A 27,866-nucleotide genomic window follows, 5' to 3' on the forward strand; every position below is an offset into this window, starting at 1 on the left:
GCTTATTTTGCAGCGCTTGTTTGATGGGTTCCTGTTTTGAAGTCTCCTTAAAGGCTTGAACTCGGATTTAGGATAATTGGCAGGGTCCTGAGACAACTGACGAGAGTGAAGAAAAGCCGGAGCAGCTCAGAGGCAACGCTGAGCGTGGAACATGTACCGCCAGGATACGAGTACGAGGTTTTCTTGAGTTTCAGGGGATCAGACACACGCAACAACTTCACTGATTGCCTTTACCGTGGATTGAGAAACGCTGGAGTCCATGTCTTCCTAGACAACGAAGAACTCCGAGTTGGCAAAGAAATCGGTGGTGAGCTTTTGAAAGCGCTCAACAAGTCTCAGATCTACATACCCATCTTCTCCCAAAACTATGCTACTAGTTCGTGGTGTCTCCGTGAGGTTGCGCACATGGTCGAATGCACCTCAAAATCAAATGGGAAGAAAGAGATACTCCCCATCTTCTATGATGTGTCCTCCGATGATGTTAAGCTCAAAACCAAGTTATACAGGAAAGCCATACAGAGGCACAAGAAAAAATTCGGCTCCAATGCATTGAAGTGGTGGGAGGAGGCTCTTGTAAAGGTTGCACATCTAAAAGGGTGGAATCTTAAAGGGAAATGGTAAATTTCCTCAACCTTTTGGTTATCATTAATAAGCGCAATAGTTACACTCCTCATTTGAAGAAACTCTGCTATCCCAAAATTCAAGAATTGAAGAATTTTTTCTTTTGAAATTTGCCCATACAAATTATTTTGGATCCGGCCAAACAACCAAAGGCAAAGAAAATGACGATGAGAGAAGAAATGTACACTCGGCAGTGAGGACTCACTCAAGGAAAAGGAAAGAATAGGGCAAAAAAAGGATCCGCTTTGATCCAATTTATAAACAAATTCAGATGACTCTTACTTGAATGAACTATACCGATCACGTTTCATTGTTTGCACTTAGAAAACAATGAAACAGTTTCACCTATCATGATTCCGTTCTGCTTCTTTCGATTTTCCTTGAGACCCCGAATTTATTTTGGTTTTATCTCAGATTCCACTCCTATACGAACACAATCCTGTAAATTTAGCTCAATAATACACTCACTTTGGATTTCATGTCACTGTATATCAGTTAGTCGATGCAAGCAATATGCAGAAAATATTACCTTACCAAGTTTTGTGAATCTTACTTTGTCCATTCCATAAAGAATAATATCTCCTTCACATGTATCGGCTCCTGTGTTATCTTAAGCATCTGCAATACATCAAATTAAGCGACATTCCATGATATCTCAACACAAGTATTAACTTAATTGAAATAGTTAACTTATTTTACCATATGGTCCCAAATGACCCAGAGATCATCATATCTGGAAGAAATTTATATCGTCTTTTTTCATGTCATTGACGAAAACAAAAATTTCCTGTTTTGCTGCAGCCACGGAGAACTAATTGAATTGGTTGTTGGAGAGGTATTGTGTAAGCTTAACACCAGAAACGTGGATGTGCCTGAATATTGGGTTGAAGATCATCGTCAAATAGAAGACATACTAGAAAAGTTGGAAGTTGACTCTGATGATGTATGTTTCCTTGGTATTCATGGAATAGGTGGCATTGGTAAAACAGTCCTGGCAAAGGTTGTGTTCAACAAATTATCTTCTCACTTTGAAGGTGTTTGTTTCCTCAACGACGTTCGAGAATCATCGCAACATGGTCTTGTAAACATGCAGAAAAAGTTATTAGCAAGTTTTGTGGGTCCTGTACTTGCTGATGTTATCAAAGACATTGGAGATGGGATGAAATGGATCAAGAGAGTATGTCATACTAAAAAAGTCCTCATTGTTCTAGATGATTTAGATAAGCAAGAGCAACTCAAAAAGCTAGCTGGAAAATCAGATTGGTTTGGTTTAGGCAGTAGGATCATCTTCACCACTAGGAACTTAGAGGTCTTGATGACTCAAGTGGAATCATCTGGTGAAGAGGTCCTAAATCAACCCAAAGGAATTTTGGCTTATGAAGCTCATGCAATGGAATACGGTCGAGCACTTCAGTTGTTTTGTAAGCACGCATTCAGGAGAGACTCTCCCCTAGAAGGATATGATAATCTTACAAAGGAAATTGTTCGTAGAGTGGGTATGCTTCCTTTGGCTGTTGAGGTCATAGGTTCATTTTTTTATTGCCAAAGTTTTGCCTTGGGGAAACATTTTGATAAACGAAAGCTATGGGAAGGTATGTTGAAACAGTTAGATGATGGTCCTTTTAAGGATGTTCGAGATGCATTAATGATAAGTTATGAAGGATTGGAGAATAAGCAAAAAGAAGTATTTCTTGATATTGCTTGTCTTTTCACCAACAAGGACCAAACATACCCAATTATCATGTGGGATAACTGTAATTACCATCCTCACCTTGCAATTGGAGTCCTCCGCCAACGGTCCTTAATAAAAATTGGATGTGACAATAAGTTTTGGATGCATGACCAAGTTCGAGATCTAGGAAGGCACATCATGCGTGAAGAATATCCTCGCAAATTTAGTAGGGTGTGGATTTATAATGATGCTATAGAACTACTGGGGAGAAAACAGGTAAATTGGAAGAGTATGTCACACAATTTCCTTTTTGAAGGGGAACTTTGTTGAATTTGTTCTTTTTACTTTATAGTTGGCTTTATTCAACTTTCTATTTGTCTTGTGAGTGAGATAGCTATCTCTCAAACATATGGGTCAAAAGGTCTTGTAAATTGTTGGAGAGAGACTAGACCGATTGCCTGATAGTTAGCTTCGTTTTCTAGATTCTGTAGAACAAAAAATAGTTTTTTGGAAATTCTGGAACCACATAGTGCTCTTTCGAATGGAAGCTGACAATTTTCGTTAATGGTGGTAAATGAAAACGTGTAACTCTACTTGTTGGGAATAGGCATGTGCCAAGGTAGGTTCCCTTTTGCCGAAATTGTTTACTAGTGTTCACATGCTTCGTTTCTTTATAGTTCTGTAAGAGTGCTGAGTGTTGTGCTCTCAATTGATCTAGACTTCTCTGTTGGCAGACAAATCAAGATGTAGAAGTACTAAGCCTGACTTCCGATGGCTGCAGCCGGGATATTGTACCAGAAGAATTAGCTGCTCTACCAAATCTAAGGTTCCTTCGAGTTAAAGGCATCGAATTTATTGGCAACTTCGAGAATCTTGTTTTAAAGCTATGTTGGCTTTCTTGGGAAGTGATGCATAATAAATTTTGTGCGAAGAATATTCATTTTGTTAGCTTAGTCGTGCTAGACCTTTCAGGGAGCAATATCGAAGACAATTGGGATGGATGGAGCCAATTCCAGGTATGCCTTTTTCTATTCATCATACCAAGAAAAGCATTGTTTGGATAGAGAATCCACATCTTCTTTCTATATTCACTGACCATTCATGCACTATATATATTGGTTTCACGCTTTTCTGATCTCACGCGAATTTGTGAACAGAAATTATTTCACGAAAGTAACACCTAGCATTGACAACAACCGGCTCAATGCATTTTTTTTTTTTTTTTTTTAAAGGAGAGGAAGCTATAGAATGCCACCATTTTGATAAAATTGTATCTCTTATTGTATGACTTCCCAATCATCTTGACCAAGTAAACCCATTTATTGATAAATTTCTACTTTAATGTTCCCTTTTCGAACTTTTATTTCTTCTACTTTCTCTTTTTCCACTCTTTTTCTACGTACATGTCAGCGATTGTACTCATGATGCGATTGTACTCATGATCTGATTCAATCTTTTAATATTTCTTCTTCATCAAATTGTGCTATGTGCAATTACTGCAAGATTTTGCTGAATTATTAAAAAAAAAAAAAAGAGAGTAATTATGTTAACTTTCCCATTCAGATATGTACCCTGGGATGATCAATGCAATTCATTCATTTTAATTCAATTTCTTTTCCGACAGATGACGAAGAATTTGAAAGTTTTGGATTTAACGAGGTGCACGAAACTGACGAGGACACCCGACTTCTCTGACTTCGTGTCTTTGGAGGTGTTAATACTTTCTGATTGTAAGTTGATCACGATTGATGGCTCCGTCGGTAAGCTCGAGCTCTTGAATACTTTGAATATCGAGGGATGTAAGTATCTCGGGCAGCTACCCGCTCTACATTCTTCGACGCAAATTGTCAGGGACTCTTCGACGCAAATTTTTACGGACCAGGAGTGCTTCAAAAATCATTTGAGAGAGCTACTTTATATACAGAAAGCTGCATTGTCATTTATCGAAAAATTTAGTGTCCCATGGCAACCCAGGTGATGTGGGACAAGAGACGCACTCCCCCTTTGCGCACGTCCGGGAACCGAGGCGTGGATACACCACCATCCCTCCCCGTGCATCGTCGCTTGGGTTGTCACACATCTAACTCCTCCAATCGGAGCCAAAAGGCAAAACAAAAGGAAGGGTGCTTCTGGAGGCACTTGACAATCTGAAATTTTGGTCAAAAATTACAATAGAAGTGGACCCTGAAATCAGTTATATAACTTCTAAAGTATATTGCGAGGTAGGAGAGGGAGATTCCACTCATCTCCCGGGCCATTAGTGTTCTTCATGGGAATTATTATGTATGTTTGATCGTATAATGTGACATCTTCATATGCCAATTTCGATTTGTAAAAGAAAAGCTCTCTTTTGTGGCTAAATTTTAGAAGATGGGAAATATATACGAGAGGAATATTTCATCGATCACAATGCAAATTATTATCTATTTTAGGACCCTTGTGACATCTTGAATTTCAACCCCATTCCGATACTATGAAATGAGCATTTCGTTGACACGCCTATGGTCGTTTTTCTCGGAACTAATCACTCTTGAGTTAACTGATCTATCGGATGAAACCATTAAGGGATATAAACGCAACAGATTTGAGAATTCGATTAGAAATCAAAAACTCGACCGTAATAATTGGCAATAGTCAATACGGCATCGTTATAAATGATTAGTGATCAGATATAGGTCGATTCGACGGAATCACGTAATTGAATTAATCACACCTGATTGCAAAATTCACGTTGAACAGCATTAACCCAATTTTATATTGATTCGGTACCCGATGCCCGTAATTGAAACTTTGAAATTTTTATGATAACCGAAAGTTGTTGATGAGTCAAAGATACATAAATGTGAATCGAAAATTATCGACCACGGGTTAAATACGATAAAATCCCTAAAAGCTACTGGTATGTTAGGTCACGCTAAAACCGCATCCGATCGATTTAACCACAAAATTAAATTCGGTTTTAGGAATTGGACATTCGAGCGCATCACGATTCATTTATAGGACATCATCTCATTTTCAGGAAAAATTCCGTCAAATCTCGTTCGAGTCGTAAATAGAAATTCGGATCAAGGGAAATTGGATTATTTGGCCCTCAAAATGGTTTGTTTTGTGAAGAATTGGAGGAAAAATAGCCATTGGTTAGCAAGAAGACTTTGGTGGCGAAGGACTTTAAGGACATGTAATGATGAAATTGATATTTGGCCCTGACTTCCCCCCTTGTGTGTGCCTTCCCCTTGCTGCCGACTTCATTCTTCCTGCCCCTCAACTCCTCCATTTCCCCTCCATTCTGCTGCCCCACGTTTCCCTCCATCATCATTCGCACGCCCACACATCACCACACGCCTCCACCACCACAACGCCACTTCACCCCATCACCTCCCTTTCCATTGTCGCTGCTGCCACACCACACGCCCAACACCATCTAACGCCTAGCTTCTCACGCCTCATCAGCCGAGCAGCTCCTCACGCCGACGCTTCACTGCCAACAGTCACTGTCCAGCAGCACCACTCGCCAACCTCAGCTCGTGTCCAGCACCTCAGCCAAGCCGAATAGCAGCCAGCAAGCTCAGCCAAGCAGAAACGCCTACCACCCAAGCCATGGGCCTTGTAGGGCTTTTTAGCCTCGGCCGAGCCTCCATTGGAGACTAGGTAGTTACAGGATCTCATCGCCGTCGGCGTGGACCCGTTTTCTCGCTAATCCAGTAAGTTAAATCCCTAATCATTGATTAGATTAGTGTTAATTAGTTAAGTTAGATTAGTGCTAAGAAGGATTAGTGCTAAGTAAGTTGTGTTGACACCTAAATTTTATCATTTTATTTATGATTTAATCGCATACAAAATTAGGATTAGTTGCTTAAAAAAAATAAGTAAAGAGTAAAGTAAATAGCTTTCATTAAAATGCATTGCATATGTTTTCATTAAAATCCATTACAAGTAGACATTAGGAGCATTTATATAACTATCACTAATTATTAAATCTAATATTTCTTTTACATCGAAAATTTACAAGAAAAAAGAGAGAGATAGAGCGAAGGACAGAGAGTGGGGGAGAGCTCGAGAGTAGAGGGCAAAGGAAGAGAGTGAGACTGAGAGAGCGTTTCGCCGCCGCCTGAAGTACGCCCGTTGCTCGTCATCCGAACCAGGAGAACACGAAAAACAGAAGGGGGTTGAGAGGGAAGCGGCAGGAGAAGACGCACGGAGGGGGAGCGAGATGGGGGAGCTCGAGAGAACGGAGGGCGAGCCAGAGGGAGAGAGTGAGACCGAGAGAGCGTTTTGGCATTTCTTGAGACCCGCCCGTTGCTCATCATCCAAACTGGGTAAGCCTTCCGAACCGTACGTGCCCCGTTTTAGAAGGTGTCGGATCGGAGCTCGCGATCTAACAGTTCGCGCGAGCTTCGGTCCCGCTGGTCCTTCGTTGATCTTGTTGTGTGTTTTGGCGTGTTTCGATAAGAACTTAGGGCTGTGTTCGAGTCTCGACCGCGTCGCAAATCTCTCGTTCGAGTCGTGCACGCCAACTGTTTGCAAGGATACTTGAATGAAGTCCGAGTATCTTAGTTGGTCTTGACCGAGCCTTATCGTCCTTGAGTTCATACCTATGTTACATTTGATGTGATCTGTCTCTGAGTTGGTCTGGAATGTTGTTTGTGTGTCGATGATCATTGCTTGGTCCAAACAATAGCCCCAGGCGAGCTTGGTTCCTTCCTTTAGCTAGTGCATTCTATGCGTTTGATGAAATGTCAAAATGAGATTTGGAAGTGGTTTCTGCGAGGTTCGTTGCTATGATATTGTCTTTGTTCGAGTTTGAGTCTGTTGTTTGCTCATGCTGATGTTAGTACTCGAAACGACGGAGTTTTGGTTATACAAAAATTTAGAGTTCAAAAATCTAATCTTTAGCTGGAAGCATTTCGGTGAAGGCGTTGATCTCCGGTCAACTAGTGGCCGGCAGAAGTTCAGTAGTGGAAGGGTCGCCGGTTGTTCCAAGCTGCCTTGTTGTTTGGCTGGTTGCAATGAGGCCATGTTTTGGGAAAGGAAGCTTCGGGCGTACAGTGGGCAAGCACGAAGGAGAAGAAGACCAAAGGGAGGAAAAAATGAAAGAAAAACAAATGAAAAAGAAAAGTATAGAAAAAGTAAAAAGTAAAACAAAATATAGAAAAAAAAAAAAAAAGAAGCAAAAATTTGCTTCGGGAAGGAGGAATGCAACGATAGGAGTGCAGCAGAAAAAGACAAAACGTAAAAAGACAAAAAAAAGAAAAGAATTAAAAGAAAATAAAAAGGGAGAAAAAAAAAGTGAGAAGTACGCTAGGGTGTTCTGTCATGGGCTGGGCTCATTTCAAACGTGGGCCGGAAAAAGAGTTAAAAAATTTCATGGACTTTTATAATTAATTCGAACGGCCTTTTAGGGTTAATGTTTTTAGTTTAATCCGATACAATATGCTTCGGGTCTGTTTAGTTGGGTCGGGTCTCATGACCCGGTCCGAATCCTTTTTTTTTTTTTATCAACAATGAATAAATATTAAAAAGAACAAAAAAATCAATTAAAATTTGAAAATAACAAATAAAATTAATTAATTAATCAAAAACTAAAAAAATTCGAAAAAAAAAAATTGAAAAAGGTTTTCGAAATGTCCCAAAAAAAAAATCGTAAAAACTTAAAATTAAAATTCATCAAAAAAATTCAGATTAATCTCTTGGTTTATTTTCTCTTAAAAAATGGAAGTCTTTCAATTTAGAACCTTTCGAGAGGTTATAGTTGTCCTTAAAGACGAATATCTTTGACTATGCAATTTTGGTATGTTGATTTTGGCTTCCATTTAGTCTAGTTAGTATTAGCATTTATCTGTTCCTTCATGTAAAATGTGTGCTCTCCCATGCAATTGATTTAAATGCTTTTTCATTTGCTAATTGCTACTTTAATGATTCTTTTGCATGATCATCTCACATGTTAGTAGATAGGTATAAAATCAATCCAAATTGTCTGACAAAAATTTTTTCTTTTAAAATGAACAAGATTAGATACCGAAATGACATTAATTAATCAATTAGTGTAATCAAATCCCCGACCCTAAATTCTCTAATTGTGTAGGAAGTAAGGTATATTCTTATGCCTCACTTGGTTTCTAGCCGACCCCAATAGGCTAGTGGCGACTTTTCATTGCAAAATTCTAAAAAAAACACCCCAATGTCATGCGAGGTATGGGCTTAAGAGAGCTCGCGCCTAATCATGGGTTTTAAGTCCATCATTTAGGTAATACCCCTAAACCTATTATCTCCCTTGAGGGGTAGGTCATGACAAGTTGGATTAGTTGAAATTCTGATCAATTTACTGGACTCTCGCCGTTTGCCATTTTGTGGATTAAAATGTGCTACAATTTTGAGGTTACTTCTTTCATGAAAAATGTTCTAGACATCTTCATCTATGACATATATTTTACTCAAGATTTTTAGGGATTTGAAAGAATGAGATTTCAGTTTTGTCATTTGCAAACAAAATCTCAGATGGTGCTGGAACTGGTGACATTTTGGTGTTCAAATGATTTTTATCAACCCTTAGGGTTCGATTTTCGAAATGGTTTCTTCACAAAAGTTGTTCCTTACATCTTGTAGTTTAAGATACTAAAATTTCATATCAAACGGACAAGTTTTGGACCTCGAACCAAACTGATTTTGAAAAACGTAATTTCTGGAAACATACCCAGTTTTGGTCTCGACTTGAGCGATTTATTTCTCTCATTCTAGAAGGATTTGGTCACGGTGTCTTCATGAAAAATTTTATTTTATGTGTCTTTTATAATATATTCAAATTTGAGAATTTTCTGAACTCGTTTGATTATGTTTATGGATTTAAACTCGGAGACGCACAGGTGGTCCGATTTCTACCAATTAGGACCGATTATGGTTTTGCGGTTGTTTTTGATGTTGTGCTTACTGAATAAGGTGTATTTAGTGATGTGGTGGACTTGTGGCATGCTGAGAACTTAGGTGTGAGGTGATGAGATGGATTGCTCTATGTTGGTTGTTTTAATATTATTATAAAATGTGACATCTTGGACTATTAAATAGAAAATAAATGAGGTATTGGATCTAGACACCAAAACTTATTTGCGCAATAAAACAATAAGGTTTTAAATTAGGTACGTGCAAAGTTTGACGGTTTAATTTTGAGTACGTTAGTACCTACGAATTTATTTCTAAACGTTTGAACAAAAAAAAAAAAAAAAAAAAAAAAGGGGTTACTAAAGGTTTGTTTTCAAAAGAGGGGGTTGGAAAAGAAATTAGAAAAGAAATATGGTGTTGGGTTTGGACGCCAAGTTTTATTTGCTCAATAAAATGAGGAGGTTTTATACGAGGTGCGTGCAAAGTTTGGCAGATTAATTTCAAATATGGGACCCCGTACAAATTTATTTCGGAAGGTTTGAACAAAAGAAAAAGGGTTACTAAGTTTATTTTTAAAATGAGATTTTGGTGTTTTAGCTATATGATGGAAGCTAAGAGTTGATTTGGTGGATGATGTGCCTGCATGGTCAGGTTAATTAAGTGGTTCAATTTAATTAACCGCAATTTATTTATTTAATTATTTATTAATTATTGTAAATTATACCGAGATAGCCGGTTGTTAGAATTTCGTGCTGATTGTCGTGGTGCAATTAGTTTGTGTAATTAATTGTTAATTTGTGCAATTTGATACCGGGTGTTGATTCTTGAATTATTATTTCAAAATATGAAATTTCGGTATTTAATTAAAAAAAAAATACTGGGTGTCGGTTTTTTACGCCGAAAATGTTTTTAGTACTATATAAAATCGTGAGATTTTTAAAATGAAAAGATATCATGCTTTATGGTCCGATTTGACCGTGTACCCACACACAATTATTTTATCGAGTGCTTTTAATACGAAGAAAATAGGCCAAACATATTATCTTAATTGAGACATTTGAGTGCAATGCACAATGTCCTTGGCCGGGATTAAATGATCGTGTAATGATTATGAAAACCCGTCCACGATGTGCGTCGGGTGGACGATGCCCCTATATGGGATGCTCCTTCGCGATTGCCGTCTAGTGTAAATGTTGCCGTGCTCAATGGGGTAAGACGATGCCTAGTTACACCAGAAGACCACCGAACGTCAAGTAGGCCGTGCTCGTGGGGTCGTAATCAATTGGAATGTGAATGATTGAGATAAACACACTTGATTATGGGACAAAATTGTGTGGCACGGAATGGGACGTATCATAACGATTTGACATTATAATCAAAACCCCTGTGATTGATTATGATATAAGTGAGGTGTTCCAATTGATGTATGCATTTACTATATGCATTTGTGATATGAATTATACTGACATGCAGGGAGGTGTTGAGGCAAGGTAAGTCTTATATGATGTGTGCTTAAGCTGCCTCTAGATGAATTATCTTTCTAGTCGGGGGGGCTTAGGGTTTAACTCGCGATCTATTCTCACCCCCATTGTGGGCTAACCTTTTTTAGGGTCGTAGCATGGAGATCTGCTGAGTGCGGATTTGGTGGGTGCGAGATGGGATATCTCGTGGCAGGCCCTGTTGCTAGTGGAGTTAGGTTGCTTAGGGGTTTCCTTTAAGACTGACTTATGTTTATAAACCCATAGGTTTAACAGGGTATGTATATAAGGTGTGTTTTGTGAAAAATAGTTGCATGTCATTCTACTAAACCTGTATTTGATTGTTGTCCGGGTTTGTATAATTTGCTTCCGCATGTGCATAAAATGAAAAGGATCGGCGACACGTCCTGAGACGTCACAAAATTTTTTAAGTTGACTGCCGAAGGATGTGCGCACGCTCGGGATTCGGGACATGACGCCCCCCCAAAAAAAAAGCTTCATGGACCACTTTTTTTCGTTATTTCGGATGAAAAGACATGTACTTTGTGCCATAGTAGTTATGTTATAATTTATTCCCCAAAATTCAATTTTTGCTGCATTTTAATAATCAATTGATGTTTTGTCTGATTCTTGTTTGAATTTTTTTTGATGGATTATTCATATTGTCAAGGATATCTTTTGACCAGTAGAAGAGAACACTTACGTAAGTGTATAGGGACAAAGAAATCATAAGTGTGCCTAGACAGACAGGTAAACTAGTTTAGGAGATATGTTAGAAATAATTTGAACTTTTCCCATGATTTTTTATATCTCTTGTGATTGTGCATATATATAGAAGATATCATCACCCTTTAAATGTATATATCATTGATGGATCATAATTGATTATCTCGGTACCTCATGTAATAAAGCCAATAAATAAACTCATGTATTCTTCATTTTTATCTAGAGAAAATAAATAAATAAAGACATTTTTTTTTATGCTGATTGTTAATTATCTTGACTATTTTAAATTACATGTTTGTAGACTCTGTTATAACATGTCACTGTTATATGTCTTAAAAAAAAAAAAAAACATGATATGTAAAAACTTTTGGATAAAAATTTGAAGTGGAAATCCTTATTTGGAATTTCTTCATATGTAGTAGATATGGAGTGAAGTTGCACGAGAGAACCTCCAACGTCGGGATTGTGCACCAGTGGATCTCACCTAGTTGTTCGTACTGACGTGAGTTATGTGGTCCATTCAACTTTAATTATCTCATGGATCTTGTTAACAATTATCGTGGCTTAGGGCTATCAATAAGGACTATTAAAATCTATTGAAATGTGAACCAAATTGAATTGATCCGAATCTAAAACTTAAGTTTTGCTTTTCAGGTCAGGTTTTCATTTTGTTCAAGTAATAAGTAAAACAACGGGCTTCTAAATGTTTGATTCTAATTTGGGTCATAAACCAGTTCAACCTAAACACGATACCGATGCAATCCATCTCACCTAAAGACTAAAGTAATTGCTTGTTTTGGGTTGACGCCATCAATTACATTGGCCATCAGTTCCTCACCATTGCAAACACCATCCATCTCACCTCCCTCGATCGGCTTGTCCCTCCGCACACGGACTCATGCCTCTCCATCACTCCTTCTCTATAGATGTCGATTCCCGCAGCCTTCATCGTTAATGTGGGCAAGGGTAGACTTCATTGGTGGTGGCCCTCGTCCACATTGAGGGCCTCCATCGGTTTGGCACAATCACTAACCAAATTGGCTCATGTCTACCTAGATGCAAAGAGGTTGCACAGTCCAGTCTCAATTCAACATGAAGGTTGCCACCGACATCAATAGAGCTTGAAGATCGTGATGGCAAAACCCATGAGGTAGCCTTAATGAGCCTACTCCATTAAGATAAATAGAGAATTTTTTTCAATTAAGACAAATTAATGTTGAATAGAATAAGTCAAGATCATAGTTTGCACAAGGATCAAATTCTGGAACAAGATACTTTAGAAGCACTCAACGAGTGTGCAATAGATTTTAACTACTACTACTACTACTACTACTACTAGTATTATTATTATTATTATTAGTATCATCATCATCATCATCATCATCATCATCATCATCATCATCATTATTATTAAGACAGTCTTGTTATCATCAAAATCTACTAAGAGTTTTCTTAACAAATTAAACACACTAATCTCATTGATATTTTGTGCAGTATAAAGTACTCTTAAACCAATCAAATCGTCAAAAACGGTTTGGTTTGGTCTAACGGTTCGAACCATATTTGTCGTCACCCCTAGTTACCATGGACTTTGTTTTTCGATTTAATTGTAATCTGATGGGCTGATTTGCAGGCCCCGACCTTTTGTTTTTCTCCTTATACAATAAAGGTACATCCCTCCCCTCTCCAATTTATAGTCCAGGAAATGAGCCTAAAAAGACCTTTATTTAGTGGATTCCGGCCTATTTGTCCTCGCCCACAAAATGGACCAACCTATCCATCCAAACCATGGAAGGGACTCAAAAGAGTGCATGATAAAAGGAAAAGAGGAGAAAAAAAAACCCATTCCTATTTCGATTATCTAATTAAGTTCTCTGAAAATAAAATAAATAAAAAAGAAGAGAAAAATCCATTTTTTCTAATTCAATTACCTAACTATATTCCCTATTTCCAAGTCTTTTTGAGTGCTTTCAACTCAATTTTGATTTAATGTCTATTGTTTTTTTTGGGTCAGTCTATTCTATTTCTACCCTACACTCACCTCCTTGAGACTTGTGCCCTACCTTGCGGGCGTGGGAGTCGTGGCAACCCACTCGAAACTTACGCGTCCTAACCTTGTCACGGGAGGTGGGGATTTAACCCTCTCCTCCCCCTTCCATGTTGGAATGGTGGCCAGGGCGAACCCCCAGTGGTTTTTTTAATGTCTATTGTTACTCAACAATTTATTCTCGAATCACATCAATATGGAGAGAACACAACTAAACTCATTCTAATAAATTGAACCAATCATATATAATGAAATAGCACCGAGAATCATTAGGGCTCCACTTTTGAGAATATGGACCGTACACTAAAATCTCTAATTTACATCTAGCCCTATCTAATAAAACGAATCTATGTTATGTCTTTTCATGACAATGGACATGATTTTGCACAGAATTTTCCCAATGTTTAGAGAGAGAGAGAGAGAGAGAGAGAGAGAGAGAGAAGAGCATGGGTCCAACCCAATCTTTGTCACGGCATGGCCTAGGGAGGAAAGGAAAAGGATGGGCGGCTCGGACCATGTGAATGTCCTCACATGCACATGGACATCCACGTGAAAAAGGATAGGAGGAGAGACATTGCCTCATGGAACTGCTCTACCCTTTTTTCTAAATTCATCCCAGATTCATCCCCGTACGTGTAATGTTCCCAGTCCCTACCATTGAAAAAACATCACTTTCCTCGGCTCAACTAAATCTCGAAAAAGAGAAAAGAAAAAAAAATGATAAAAAGGAAAGGATCATGTTGCAAAAGGGTTGAAAGAGATTTAGGCTTCTTCTGGGTATTAGGCCACCAACCTTTTCTGCTTCCCTCCCAAACCCCTGTTTGGCTTCTTGCATGACTCGCTAGATCCGAGGCATCTAAACCTAATGATGAAACCCCAATTGATAGGACAAGTGAAAAACGTAGAACATTTTATTCATGCTCTCTGATTAAAGTTGATTAGCAGGGCGTCGCATGATTGTCCCTCACCCCCAACACCTCCACATGAAATTCTCTAGGCCATGATTGGCTTTGACTGCTTTTTCTCTTTCCCCTTTCTTCTGCCTTTCCTTTTTCTGTTGGAAGATCTACTCCTTCTGACTCCAAGTTAAAAAATCTACCCTCTTTTTCACCCCTCTGCTTTGCAATTTGCTAATTGCTAGGATGGATGCCTTCGCCATATGTGCAATTTTGTGCCACCACTTTGTATACTGCCCTTTTATCTTCTTGAAAGATTTACAGCAGAGTTGATCTGCCACTCATAAGATCCGTTTTTTTACATGCCTGTGTAGTTTCTCCTCAGGAAGTGCCACTCTCACAAGTTGCAATGCTTTGGGAGTGTTAACAGGATTTCAGACTTTCATCAAAATGGACATACTTTCACTCTGGACATGAATGCGATGCACACTTCTTGTCAAGGGTTGCTCACTTGGGGGCATGTTCACTGAGATAAGGGAAGGTTGGTGGTTGATCGCTTGAACCTTGCAGCCCCCCCCAAATGGAAATTCAAAATACCAATGATGGTAACTCACTAAAATGCAATGATTTTACCTAACCCGCTTTCACAGAAATTCACCTTCATCCTCACCGCGTTCTTGGTATTTTCTTCTTATTGAGAGCGATTGCAGAGCCAAAATCGCCTGTCCGTGAGAAGCACTGGTCGATCTTCTTTCACTAAATCCCGTCACAATTAGCTCCTCTTACACGCTTTGGTTCAAACGTTGGTGAACGCAGCAGAGGATCTGCCGCAAATTGGACACCACTGAGATCTGCGTGATCGCACGAGTTTGGGGTTTCAAATGCTGGTCCTGTCGAGATTTGTTGGCGATTGCAGCTCTGAGCAGGATCGGCCACAAATGGGACTGATTGCAGCCGTTGTTTCAATCACCATCATCTTGGCCTCGATGCTGTGCGTTCTGTAAGTGCTCTTCTCTGTTCGGCTTATTTTCCAACGCTTGTTTCATGGGTTCCTGTTTCGAAGTCTCCTTGAAGGCTTAAACTCAGATTCATGATAATTGGCAGGGTCCGGAGACAACTGACGAGAATGAAGAAAAGCCGGAGGAGCCCAGAGGCAATGCTGAGCGTGGAAGATGCGCCCCCAGTATACAAGTACGATGTGTTCTTGAGTTTCAAGGGATCAGGCACACGCAACAACTTTACCGATTGCCTTTACCACAGATTGAGACTCGCTGGAGTCCATGTCTTCCTAGACAACGAAGAACTCCGAGTCGGCAAAGAAATTGGTGGTGAGCTTTTGAAAGCGCTCAACAAGTCTCGAATCTACCTATCTTCTCCCAGAACTACGCTACCAGTTCATGGTGTCTCCGTGAGGTTGCGCACATGAACAAATGCACCTCAAAATCAAATGGGAAGAAAGAGATACTCCCCATCTTTTTTGACGTGGACCCTGCCAACGTTAAGCTTAAAACTAAATTGTACAAGAAGGGAGGATGCTCTTGTAAAGGTTGCACATCTAAAGAGATGGGAACTTAAAGGACAACGGTAATTTTCCTCAACCTTTTGTTTATCATTCATAAGCACAATAGTTACACTACTCGATTGGAGAAACTTTGTCATTCTCAAATTCAAGAATTGAAGACATTTTTTGCATTAGAAGTTATGACAGCCAGAGCCAACAAAAATGATATCAAACTTATTGGGTAAATTTTCCAAATTATAAGTGCGCCACATAATCTTTTGTCCATAAACAGTTGACAACAGACCATACTAATAAGTTTCATTTCTTCATCTTGTGCTATTTTAACAAAATCCTATATCTTCAACTTAAATTCATGAACTTTACCGACGAATGACAATTTGTTTAGAAGGAACATATTACCTGATCCAATATGTACTATATGCAATCATGAAAGAGAGACGGTGGAACATCTCTTCTTATTGTGTCCGTGGACAAGACAGATATCGAGCGATCCTGTGATGAACATTAAAATCTCAAGTCAGGGCTTGACAAGAATTGAAGACTGGTTTTACAGACTCAAAGAAAAGGCGACTCACCCTCCAAACCTGCACTTGGTAGCTGTTGTGTTGTGGTCTATATGGAAGGCTCGAAATCAGGCTATTTTTCGGGTAGAGAACCCGAGGGACCGACCATCATAGAATCTGCAAAAGCGACACCGAAAAGTTATCAAAGATAGAATCCACGGAGGGGTGGTCATCAAGAAGGAGTAGGTGGTGAATCTCAAAACAGAGCAGCCCAAACAGAGCAAAACGAGCAAATTAGTGAGTTGCAACAGAGGCATAGAGAGTCGGGTAGAGAGCAACAAGTTGTCAATAACGAGCTGGGACTCAGACTAGCGAATGAATAGGCGAGCAGAGATAATGACTTCAGAACAGACCTGAGATTTCAACTCAGCGGCGCACGGAGTGAGCGAAATAGACAGCCTGAGGCAGAGGAGGTTGCTGGATGTTACAGCAGAACAGGAACCGGTGCAAGGCCCTCTTCGTTGAGAACCTCAAATACGCGGTATAATGAGGGAGATGAGGACAAAACAGGGAGATCTATACCCTGGAGATCAACTGATGTGTCGGGACCTTTAACCCGAGAGGAAGGCGCAAGCGAGGAAGACAAATCAAAGAACCAATCAGCTGAGTCGCGCCTTCGAACGAGAGGCAAGCGGGGCCGGGAGCTCCACGAGAGGGACGCCGGCGAAGGAGGAAGTGTGGAATCCAGATCCCGGCGCAATGAACGGAACGCTCGCTGCAGTGTTGGTTGGAGGACCCATGAAAATACCATATCTGTAACCAATGAATTCGGAACACCTAATGCATAGGAGGCTGCTAGATGTTACAGTAGAACAGGAACAGGTGTAGGGCCCTCTTCATTGAGAACCTCCAAAACGCGGTATAATAAGGGAGATGAGGACATAACAGGGAGATCTGTACCCCGGAGATCCACTGATGTGCCGAGACCTTCACCCTGAGAGGAAGCGCAAGCGAGGAAGACAGATCGGAGAACCAATCAGCTAAGTTGCACCTTCGAACGAGAGGCGAGCTAGGACGGGAGCTTCACGAGAGGGACGCCGGCGAAGGAGGAAGTGCAGAATCCAGATCCCAGCGCACCGAATGTAACGCTCACTGTGGTGCTGGTTGGAGGACCCATGAAAATACCAGATCTGAAACCCACGAATTCGGAACACCTCAACCATGGATTCCACCACACAAAGGAGCCTTGAAGATCAATCTAGACGGAACGTACGAACCTGGGATGTTGGGGAACTCCATTGCTTGTGTGTGCAGAGACTCGGGAGGGAGGCTAGTGGAAGGAGTAGCTAAAAAGATCAGAGCTTCCTCTCCACTTATGGCTGAAACCCTAGCTTTATGGGAAGCCATTGAGTTTTTCTACCCTAAAAGACACGAAGCTCTTATCTTTGAGTCAGATAGTTCACAACTTGTCCAAGCCATGCACATATCAGACCAGTTCAGTTGGGAAATTCAACATATTATCAGCAAATGCAAGGAAAAGCTACGGGCCTTCACAAATTTTCATATAGCCCACTCATAGAGAGGCCAAATATGGTTGCGGATTGGGTTCTTAAAGCCCATAAAAATAATCACTTACCTTGGAATTGGGTCTCATCCCCTCCACAAACTTTAGTAGACTTATTATGTATTGATGCCCATTTACCGGGCCTCTCTTATTTTCGTACTTAATGAAATAGTCGTATTTCAGACCCAAAAAAAAAAAAAAAAAAAAAAAACTTAAATTCATGAAATTCCTTTTATTCATGATTCTAGGCACGATTCTAAATTGCTTCATTCTTACCGAACTGCTTGCGGAATCAAATCTTGTTCCACAAGATCCTATATCAGCTATACATCCACCTTGCATTTATGCCGGAAATGTCGCTAGTGCTATGGGCTTTGGCTTATGTAGATAAAAAATGATGAATGGGATTGTGGCCCTCCGTCTTTCAGAGGCTAAGGCTAAGCCTTCTAAATTGGTCACGGCAGGAAACCCACGTAGAAGTCAACTATTGCATTCACCTTCAAACAATGGAAGACTGAGTCTTAAGCGTGGGAGATGGTAAACGAAACTTATATATATATATATTCGTAGATAGTGAGAGATTTAGAATATTCGATTATGCGCGGGAGATGGTAAACGAAACTTATATATTAATCGAATATTCTAAATCTCTCACTATCTACGAATGAAAGTGACCTCTAACTGAAAACTGTCTCCCGGATTAGCATCGCCTCTTAAGACCAGAGTGATCGGATCCCACTTTGAATCTTCTCTTGAATATTTTCTCCACTTCAAGTGACGCTTCGGTTCCCGTGGAGAAGTTCATGAGGGTTTCCACTATTGGTTGGACCTCCGCCTGAGCTGCTAAAGACGCCTTGATCGACCGCGCGAAACCGTCAGATCAGCTTCCCAGAGCTGTCGCAGCGAACACTCGACACCGCACCTCCGTTCGTTCCAGCCAAGTAAGCTCCATCAATGTTAATTTTCAATTCCCCACTGCTCTGGTGGCAGCCATTGATGGAGGCGGAAGCCTGCTGCAATTATGGTTTCCTTCTTCCCAGGGAGCCACCGATCGAGATGCTTCATCGACTACCTGTGCTGGGTCAGTTTTTGCTTGAAGGACAGAGTGGTTTCGAGCTTTCCAAATTTGCCGAAGAACAAACCGCGAGAAGCTCAAAGGTGACTGAGGTATGTTCAAATTCAGCTAACCAAATTTCGAATCGCAAAGAACCCTGAGCAGAGATATTGATGTTCAGAGTTGTATCTTTCCAGATCTTCCTCTTCCACGGACAAAGAAGGAGAGCGTGTTCTACTGTCTCGGGGCTTCGATTACAGAGACTGCAAAGGTGATGAGGTAAGATTTTCCTTCTGAAAAGTTTATCCATGGGAGCGAGGGCATCTTGGCAAGCGCTCCATATAATTTTTTTTCTTTTGGGACAGGTGTGGGATTGCCATATTTTCTTCCACCGTGATTTTGGGGTCTGATAAGATTCTCGTTTTTGTGAAACAATATAGCGAACAATTCTTAACATTCGAATACCATTGTCAATACCAGCTGGGTGATATTTTGGTGCTTGCGCTCGGCGATGATAGCAAGTTTATGAAATTTTCTTCGAAAATTCTGTTTTGTTTCCATGATATTTCCAACCACAAAAATAAATTTGAGTTGTGCTTTTCAACCCCGATGCTTCGACCAGCAGCAGGGTTGTCTGTGGAACTTTTTCACTTTAGTGGTTTGTATACTTTACTGTCTAACATCTCTCTCACGGAAATTCACCTTCATCGTCTCTGCGATCTTGGTATTTTCTCCATATTGTGACCAATCGCAAAGCCAAAAATTGCCTGTCCTTGAGAAGCATTAGTCGATCTTCTTTCACTAAATCCTGTTGTAATTATCTCTTTTTACACACTTTGGTTCAAATGTTGGTGAGCGCAGTATAGGATCTGCTGCAAATTGGACACCACCAAGATCTGCGTAACCGCACAGCGTTAGGGGTTCAAAGGCTGGTCCTTTCAGGATTTGTTTGTGATGACAGCTCCGAGCAGGGTCAGCCGCGGGTGGGAGTGATTGCAGCCTTTGCTTTAATCGCCATCATCTTGGCCTTGATGTTGTGCGGATTGTAAGTGGTCTGTATTTGGCTTATTTTCTAACGCCTGTTTGATGGATGCCTGTTTTGAAGTCTCCTTAAAGGCTTAAACTCGGGTTCAGGATAAGTGGCAGGGTCCTGAGACGACCGACAAGAATTAAGAGAAGCCGGAAGAGCTCAGACGCAATCCGGAGCGTGCAAGATGTGTCACTAGGATATGAGTATGACTTGTTTTTAAGTATTAGGGGACCAGACACACGCAGAAACTTCACTGATTGCCTTTACTGTAGCTTGCGACGCAATGGCATCCATGTCTTCCTAGGCGACGAAGAACTCCGAGTTGGCAAAGAAATTGATGGAGAGCTTTTGAAAGCGCTTGACAAGTCACGAATCTACATTCCAATTTTCTCCAAGAATTACGCCGCCAGTTCGTGGTGTCTTCGTGAGGTTGCGCACATGGTAGAATGCACCTCAAAGTCAGATGGAAAGAAAGAGATACTCCCCATCTTCTTTGACGTGTACCCTAATGATGTTAAGCTCAAAACCAAGTTGTATAAAAAAGTCATACCCAAGCACAAGAAGAAGTTCAGCTCTGATGCGCTGAAGCAATGGGAGGATGCTCTTGTAATGGTTGCACATCTAAAGGGGTGGGAACTTGAAGGAAAAGGGTAAATTTCCTCAACCTTTTATTTATCATTAATAAGCGCAACAGTTACACTACTCGTTTGAAGAAACTTTGTCATCCCAAAATTCTAAAATTGAAGACATTTTTTGCATTAGAAGTTATGGCAGCTAGAGCCGACAGAAATGATATCAGATCCGGCAAACCAACCAAAGAGAAAGAGAAAAAAAAATAAGAAGAAGAAGAAGAAGAAGAAGACCAATGACAGAAGAAATGTACACTCAGCAGTGAGGACTCACTAGAGGAAAAGGAAAGAATAGGGCAAAAGAAGGATTTGCTTTGATCCAATTTATGAACAAATTCAGATGACTCTTACTTGAATGAACCACACCTGAATCCGGTCCGGTTACCTGTCTGATAGGTCTAGGGAGAACTCACCAAATAAAATCTGTTCATTTGTTTTTCGCCAAAAAGTAAAACTTGTTTACTTAGAAAACAATGAAACAGTTTCACCTATCATGGATCTATCGTGCTTTCGATTTTGCTTGAGACCCCGAATTTATTTAGGTTTTATCTCAAATTCAACTATTATATGAATGCAATCCTATATATTTAGCTCAATAATACACAAACTTTGGAATTTATTTCACTGCATGTTAGTTAGTCGATCCAAGCATTATTGAATAAAAAAATTACCTTACCAAGTTTTGTGAATCTTACTCTGTCCATTCCATCAAGAATATCTCCTTCACATGCATCGGCTCTCGCGTTATCTTACTCATCTCAAATACATTAAATTAATTGACATTCCATGAAATATCAACGCACGCATCAACTGATTATAACACTTAACTTCTGTCATAGTAACCAAAATGGTTGAGTTGTTTAACCATATGGTCCCAAGACACCTAGAGATCGTCATATCTGGACGAAATTTGTACCCTTTTCTTTCATGTCATTGATGAAAACAAAAATTTCCCGCTTTGCTGCAGCCATGGAGAACTAAGTGAATTGGTTGTTGGAGAGGTATCATGTAAGCCTAATGCCAGAAACCTGGATGTGCCTGAATATTTGGTTGAAGATCATCATCAGATAAAAGCCATAATAGAGAAGTTGGATGTTGACACTGATGGTGTACGTTTCCTTGGTATTCATGGAACATGTGGCATTGGTAAAACAGTACTTGCAAAGGTTGTGTTCAACAAAGTATATTCTCACTTTGATGGTGTTTGTTTCCTCAACAATGTCCGAGAATCGCCGCAACATGGTCTTATAAATGTGCAAAAGATGTTATTAGCAAGTTTTGTGGGTCCTGAGAATGCTGATCATATCAAAGACATTGGAGATGGGATGAATCAGATCAAGAGAGTATGCCATACTAAAAAAGTCCTCATCGTTCTAGATGATCTAGACAAGCAAGAGCAACTCAAAAAATTAGCTGGAAAATTAGATTGGTTTGGTTCGGGCAGCAGGATCCTCTTCACCACTAGAAACTTAGAGGTCTTGATGACTCAAGTGGAATCATCCAGTGAAGAGGTCCTAAATCAACCCAAAGGAATTTTGTCTTATGAATTTCATGAAGTGGAATTTGGTCGAGTACTTAAGCTGTTTTGTAAGCACGCATTCGGAAGAGACTTTCCCCTAGAAGGATATGATCATCTTGCAGAGAAAATTGTTCGTAGAATGGGTATGCTTCCTTTGGCAGTTGAGGTCATGGGTTCATTTCTTTCTTGCCACGGCTCTGCCCTGGAGCAACATTTTGATAAACGAGAGCTATGGGAAGATGTGTTGAAGCAATTAGATGACGGTCCTTTTAAGGATGTCCGAGATGCATTAATGATAAGTTATGAAGGACTAGAGAATAAGCAAAAAGAAGTATTTCTGGATTACTTGCTTTTTCAACAATGAGGACCAAACATATCCAATTATCATGTGGGATGACTATAATTACCATCCTCATAGTGCAATTACTGTCCTCCGCCTACGGTCCTTGATAAAAATTGGACATGATAATAAATTTTGGATGCATGACCAAGTTCGAGATCTAGGAAGGCACATCGTCTCTGAAGAATATTCTCGCAAAATTAGTAGGGTGTGGAGTTATAAGGATGCTGTAAAGCTTCTGGAGAGGAAAGAGGTAAAATGGTAGATTGTGTGGCATAATTTCCTTTTAGAGGCCTAAGGCAAGGAGATCCCCTGTCGCCTTATTTGTTTATCCTGATCACGAATGTATTAACATGGTTAATGACAAAAGCAGTTGAGGAAGGCAGCATACAAGGCATACAGCTTAATAGGTATTGCCTAAAGCTCTCTCACCTTATGTTCGCAGATGATGTTATCTTCTTCTTGGATGGCATCTTAACGGAATGTTAGAATCTGTCATTAACACTCAATCAGTACTGCTATGCAACGGGACAAGCGGTAAACCTAAATAAGTCAGGGGTCTCGTTTAGTAAGAATTGTCCCTTACCACTGAAAGAAACTTGGCTCAAGAGCTGAGAGTGCTGTGGTTGACAAGACTGGAAAATATTTAGGTATCCCTCTGAGTGGTGACAATCCAAGAAAGAATTATTCTCTTGGATATTAACTGAGTAAATTCCAAGTTGGAGGGATGGAAGGAGAAATTACTCACCAAAGCAGGTAAGGAAGTCCTGATCAAGAGTGTGGTGCAGGCTATACCAACATACGCCATGTCGATCTTCAAAGTGCTAGTCTCCATCTGCAGAGCAATTGAAAAGCGAATAGCTTCTTTCTGGTGGCAAAAAGGAGATTCAAAACAGGGAATCCATTGGAAGAATTAGGCTGCTATGAAGAACATAAAGGACAAAGGAGGAATGGGTTTCAAAGACTTAATTACCTTCAACAGTGCGTTGTTGGGTAAACAAGTATGGCGGCTGCACACATCCCAGGATGCACTATGGACTAAAGTCTTGAAGAGTATATACTTCCCCCATGGAGACATCTGGAATGCACAGCAGGGCCGGCGACCATCTTGGGGCTGGAAAAGCATGTTGATGGGGCGAGATTCTATCAAACCAGATATCAAATGGTTAGTTGGGGACGGCAAATTAATTAACATCAGAGAGGATAAATGGTTAACACAGGACCTAAATGGGCAACCAGCACAGCAATAAGAACCAGTCAAGGTGGAAGGTTTGATAAACGAAGACTCTCGGACATGGAAACACACTCTTATTCATCAGTATTTTGAGGAGAAAATAGCGAACGAGATTCTCGCTATCCCCTTGAGTTCAGAGTCAGAACCGGACAGCAGAATTTGGACAGGTAACAGTAAAGGGGTATATACGGTCAAAAGTGGCTATAACAGAACACAGGCAACGCAAACCAAACAAGATTTACAGAAAGCGTCTTGCTCTTACCAGCCCCCACGATCTTTATGGACACAGATATGGAGCCTGTCCGTTCCGCCGAAACTTCGGACCTTTCTGTGGAGTATTTGTCACAACGCCGTCCCTACTAGCGAAAATCTCTACAAAAAAAAGATCCGTCCAGACCCTCTCTGTCAGCTATGTCGCACAGAAATTGAAACCACCGAGCATATATTCCTATTCTGTAGATGGACAAAAGAGATCTGGCGAGATCACAGAATACAGGGAACAAACTTGACGAAACAAACCGGGCGAATCGACCAATGGCTTCGTCGGCCTTCGAATCAAGAAGAGAATTACACGAGAAGAGGTCCTCGCATGGGTGCTATGGCGGATCTGGAAAGCATGCAACGCACGGATCTTCCGAGACAAAACCCCAACCGCGAGAGGATGTAATTGACCTCGCACACACCCAAAATCACGCCTTCAACAGAGGAACGAAAATACGAAACCTCAACCGAACCAAAAATAGACTCTTACCAGAGGTATGGAAACCACCCGAAACCAATGAGGTAAAAGTGAACGTGGATGCCTCATGGGTACCGGGAGAATTTCTATGTTCGGTAGCCGGCATCGCAAGAAATAGAGAGGGATTCGTGGTCGACGGTTTTGCTGCGGAAGCTAGGGTTTCGTCCACGGAACAAGCGAAGCCGAAGCCTTTGTTACACGGTCTTCGCTTTATCTCCAAGCGGCCGTCCAATCACGTGCAAGTGCTTCAAAGTCAAGAACTTCACTTCGTATGTGAAAGCGATAGCTCAGCGGTGGTGGACTATGTCTTGGGCCGGGCCGAGACACCATGGAATCTAAGAAGCATAATCCAAAGGTGCGAACAGGAGCTCGTATGGGCCGTCAAGTATCAGTAACGCATTGTCCCCGAGAGGTAAATAAAGCGGCAGATTGGCTCGTTCGTGCACACCGCCGTAAACAACTTCCTCCAGATTGGGTGAATAGACCCCCTCTATCCCTTAGGAATATTTTACTTTCTGAATGTAACGCCTCGTTGATCTCCAAGACTTCGTAAGCTAATACATCAGTAGCTATTTCGACCAAAAAAAAAAGAGGAGAAATTTGTCGAATTTGTTCTTTTTACTTTATAGTTAGCTTTGTTCAATTGTCCATTTGTCTTGTGAGTGAGATAGCTTTCTCTCAAACGTTCAGGTCAAAAGGTCTTGTAAATTGGTGGAGAGAGACTAGACAGATTGCCTAGTAGTTAGTTTCATTTTTCTAGATTCTGTAGAATAGAGAATAATATAAAGAAAATTCTGAAATGACAACACGCCATTTCAATTGGAAGCTGAAAATTTTCTTTAATGGTGGTGATCGAAAATATGTAAGTCTACTTGTCCAGTAAAAAGAGTGCGCCATGATATGTTTCCTGTTGTAGAAATTGTTTATCAGTGTCCATATGCTTCCTTTCTACATAGCTCTGTAAGAATTTTAAGTGTTCTGCACTCAATTAATCTTGAGACTCTGTTGACAGAAAAAATGTAGATATAAAAGCACTAAGCCTGACTTCTGATGGTTGCGGCCGCAACATGGTACCTAAAGAAATAGCTGCTAAGCCTGACTTCCAATGGCAGAAAAATGTAGATGTAAAAGCACCAAGCCTGACTTCCGGTGATTGCAGCCGCAACATGGTACCTGATGAATTAGCTGCTTTGCCAAATCTAACGTTCCTTCGAGTTAAAGGTATTGATTTTTCTGGCAACTTCAAGAATGTTGTTTCGAAGCTATGTTGGCTTTCTTGGGAAGTGACACATAATGAATTTTATGCGGAGAATTTTCATTTTGCTAGCTTTGTCGTGCTAGACCTTTCAAGGAGCAATATCAAAGATGACTGGGGTGGATGGAGCCAATTCCAGGTATGCCTTTCTCTATTCATCATACTAAGAGACCAAGAAGAGCATTGTATGGGTAGAGAATCCATGTTTTCGTTCTTTCTATCGTCACCAATCATTCATGCACTGTAAATATTACTGGGAACAGAAATTATTTCGCCAAAGTAACATCTCGCATCGATAACAACCGACTAGATGCATTAGAAAAAGAAGAGGAAGCTATAGAATCACATTATTTTTTATTAAATCGTACGTCTTCGGATGACTTCCAAGTCATCTAGACTGAGTAAACCCATTTTGGATCAAATTTCTTCTTCGATCATCCCATTTCTAACTTCTGTTTCCTCAACTTTGTCTTCTTCGACAAACTTGTCGGCAATTGCACTCTGTGATCTGATTCAATCTTTTACCATTTTCTTCTTCATCAAATTGTGCCATGTGCAATAGCCGCAAGATTTTACTGAACTATAAAAATGAGGGTAATTAAATTGACTTTCCATCCGGATATGTATCCCACGGATGATTGATGTGTTTCATTCATTTTAATTCAATTTCTTTTTCAGCAGATGACTAAGAAACTGAAAGTTTTGGATCTATCGTGTTGCGCATGTTTGACGAGGACGCCTGACTTCTCTAACTTCTTGTCTTTGGAGATCTTACGACTTGATTGGTGTATCAGGTTGGCCACAATCTCCATCGGTAAGCTTGAACACCTGAAAACTTTGAGTATAAAGGGGTGTAGAAATCTTGGGGCGTTGCCCCCAGAAGTTGCTTCTCTACCTTCTTTGACGCAGATTGTAAGATACGCTCCATACTTGGAAAGGATGCAGATGGACGCAAGTTTGATAGGTTTGAAAGAAGTACAAGACCAATCAATAAAACATTTTCCGTTGATTCATGTTCCTAAGGGAACTAAACGCCAGAGTATGAGGAAAATGTTATCTTTAGAAATTGTTTTCCAAGAAATAAACGCACCTTAAGGGACGTCTCCAGAAGCTGCGTTTGGAAGAGGAAATAGAATGGCACCCGGAGATACTTCCAAAGCCTCTTGTAGCTGGAGTGTGGGCGAACCATACCCGATTATGTTTGCATTGGTGTGGGGAAACAAAGGCGCTTCTGGAGAGACTTGACAACCTGAATTTTCGGCTAGATATCGTAACAGAAGTGTACCCTTGAAATCAGTTTGACTTCCAAAGTCTATCGATAGGTCGGTGAGCCAGATTCCATCCATCTCCCAGGCCAATGGTGCTCTTTATGGGAATTATCATCTATATATTTGATCGTATAATGTGACATTTTCAGACGCAAATTTTGATTTTACTGTAAGTTAATTTGTATATAATGTTAGTCTTTCGGGGCTAAATTCTAGAAGATGGGGAAATATGCAATAGGAATATTTTCGACAATCACTGCCCAAATTGCTAAATGAAAAGGAGCGTACTGGCAAGGTTGGACGCCTGGAAAAATATTATATATATAACAGGAATATTTCCAGTACTGATGAATGAAGAGAAATCGACTAAACTTGAATTTTTTTTTTTTTTTTTTTTTTTTGTGTACTGAATGTTTTAGATCTGAAGCGTAAAAACTTCTGAAATAAATATGGTGAAAAGTTGTTTGGGGCAAGAAGTCTTTTGTCATTCTCATCAAAACTTAAACATATCATTTAAAAAAATGATTTTGTACGTCACATGATATTTTTTCCTTTTGAATAAGCGTTTCACATTAGAACTCAAATTACAAGAGTTGTGATAATAAAGAAAAAAGAGCAAAAAGTGAAAACAAATTGAGCGATGGGTTAAAAATCCTTCTGGTTGGAAAGTCCTGTTGGAAACATATCTTGAAGATTCTGTTTATGTTGATTGTAATCCAGTCAATTGTGAATTAGTTTTGGTAAATAGGAAAATAGGAAAATAGAGATTCATTTATTATTTTTTTCCTGTTTTATTCTTTAGTCTCTTACACTATAAGTTTACCAATGTAATGTAAATACATACAATGGAATACAAAGGAAAAGCTTTTTCCAAAATCTCCATTACACTTTCTGTC

At 40.1% G+C, this 27,866-nt stretch overlaps 4 protein-coding genes across 6 annotated transcripts in view; all 4 read left to right on the forward strand.

Moving 5' to 3' along the window:
• LOC120292216 (disease resistance protein RUN1-like) overlaps positions 1–4,697 on the forward strand; it is a 36,013-nt gene extending 31,316 nt beyond the window's left edge. For 2 of the 3 annotated variants that reach the window (XM_039310421.1, XM_039310423.1), the window contains exons 2-5: positions 84–617; positions 1,423–2,569; positions 3,028–3,309; positions 3,918–4,697. In XM_039310421.1, coding sequence (XP_039166355.1) covers positions 84–617; positions 1,423–2,569; positions 3,028–3,309; positions 3,918–4,271 — 2,317 coding nt within the window. In that variant the 3' untranslated portion in view covers positions 4,272–4,697. Of the gene's footprint in view, positions 1–71; positions 618–1,422; positions 2,570–3,027; positions 3,310–3,917 lie in introns of all 3 variants that reach the window. The other variant, XM_039310422.1, reaches the window with a different exon arrangement.
• Positions 4,698–14,915: 10,218 nt separating this feature from the next.
• LOC120291066 lies at positions 14,916–15,835 on the forward strand. Its single transcript, XM_039307933.1, has 2 exons — positions 14,916–15,313; positions 15,418–15,835. Exons 1-2 carry the CDS (start codon positions 15,195–15,197, stop codon positions 15,737–15,739), a joined length of 441 nt encoding a protein of 146 aa, XP_039163867.1. The 5' UTR covers positions 14,916–15,194; the 3' UTR covers positions 15,740–15,835.
• A 3,395-nt stretch (positions 15,836–19,230) lies between these two features.
• On the forward strand, positions 19,231–22,498 carry LOC120291939 (TMV resistance protein N-like). The gene is made up of 4 exons (XM_039309755.1): positions 19,231–19,235; positions 19,918–20,001; positions 20,091–20,636; positions 21,583–22,498. The coding sequence occupies exons 1-4, from the start codon at positions 19,231–19,233 to the stop codon at positions 22,496–22,498; spliced, it is 1,551 nt and encodes a 516-aa protein (XP_039165689.1).
• Positions 22,483–27,257, forward strand: LOC104437621. The gene is made up of 3 exons (XM_039308954.1): positions 22,483–22,727; positions 25,560–25,841; positions 26,497–27,257. Exons 1-3 carry the CDS (start codon positions 22,521–22,523, stop codon positions 26,518–26,520), a joined length of 513 nt encoding a protein of 170 aa, XP_039164888.1. The 5' UTR covers positions 22,483–22,520; the 3' UTR covers positions 26,521–27,257.
• Positions 27,258–27,866: the final 609 nt, after the last annotated feature.

Source organism: Eucalyptus grandis, chromosome 3 (assembly GCF_016545825.1).
Source record: "Eucalyptus grandis isolate ANBG69807.140 chromosome 3, ASM1654582v1, whole genome shotgun sequence".
NCBI classification, from domain to species: domain Eukaryota; kingdom Viridiplantae; phylum Streptophyta; class Magnoliopsida; order Myrtales; family Myrtaceae; genus Eucalyptus; species Eucalyptus grandis.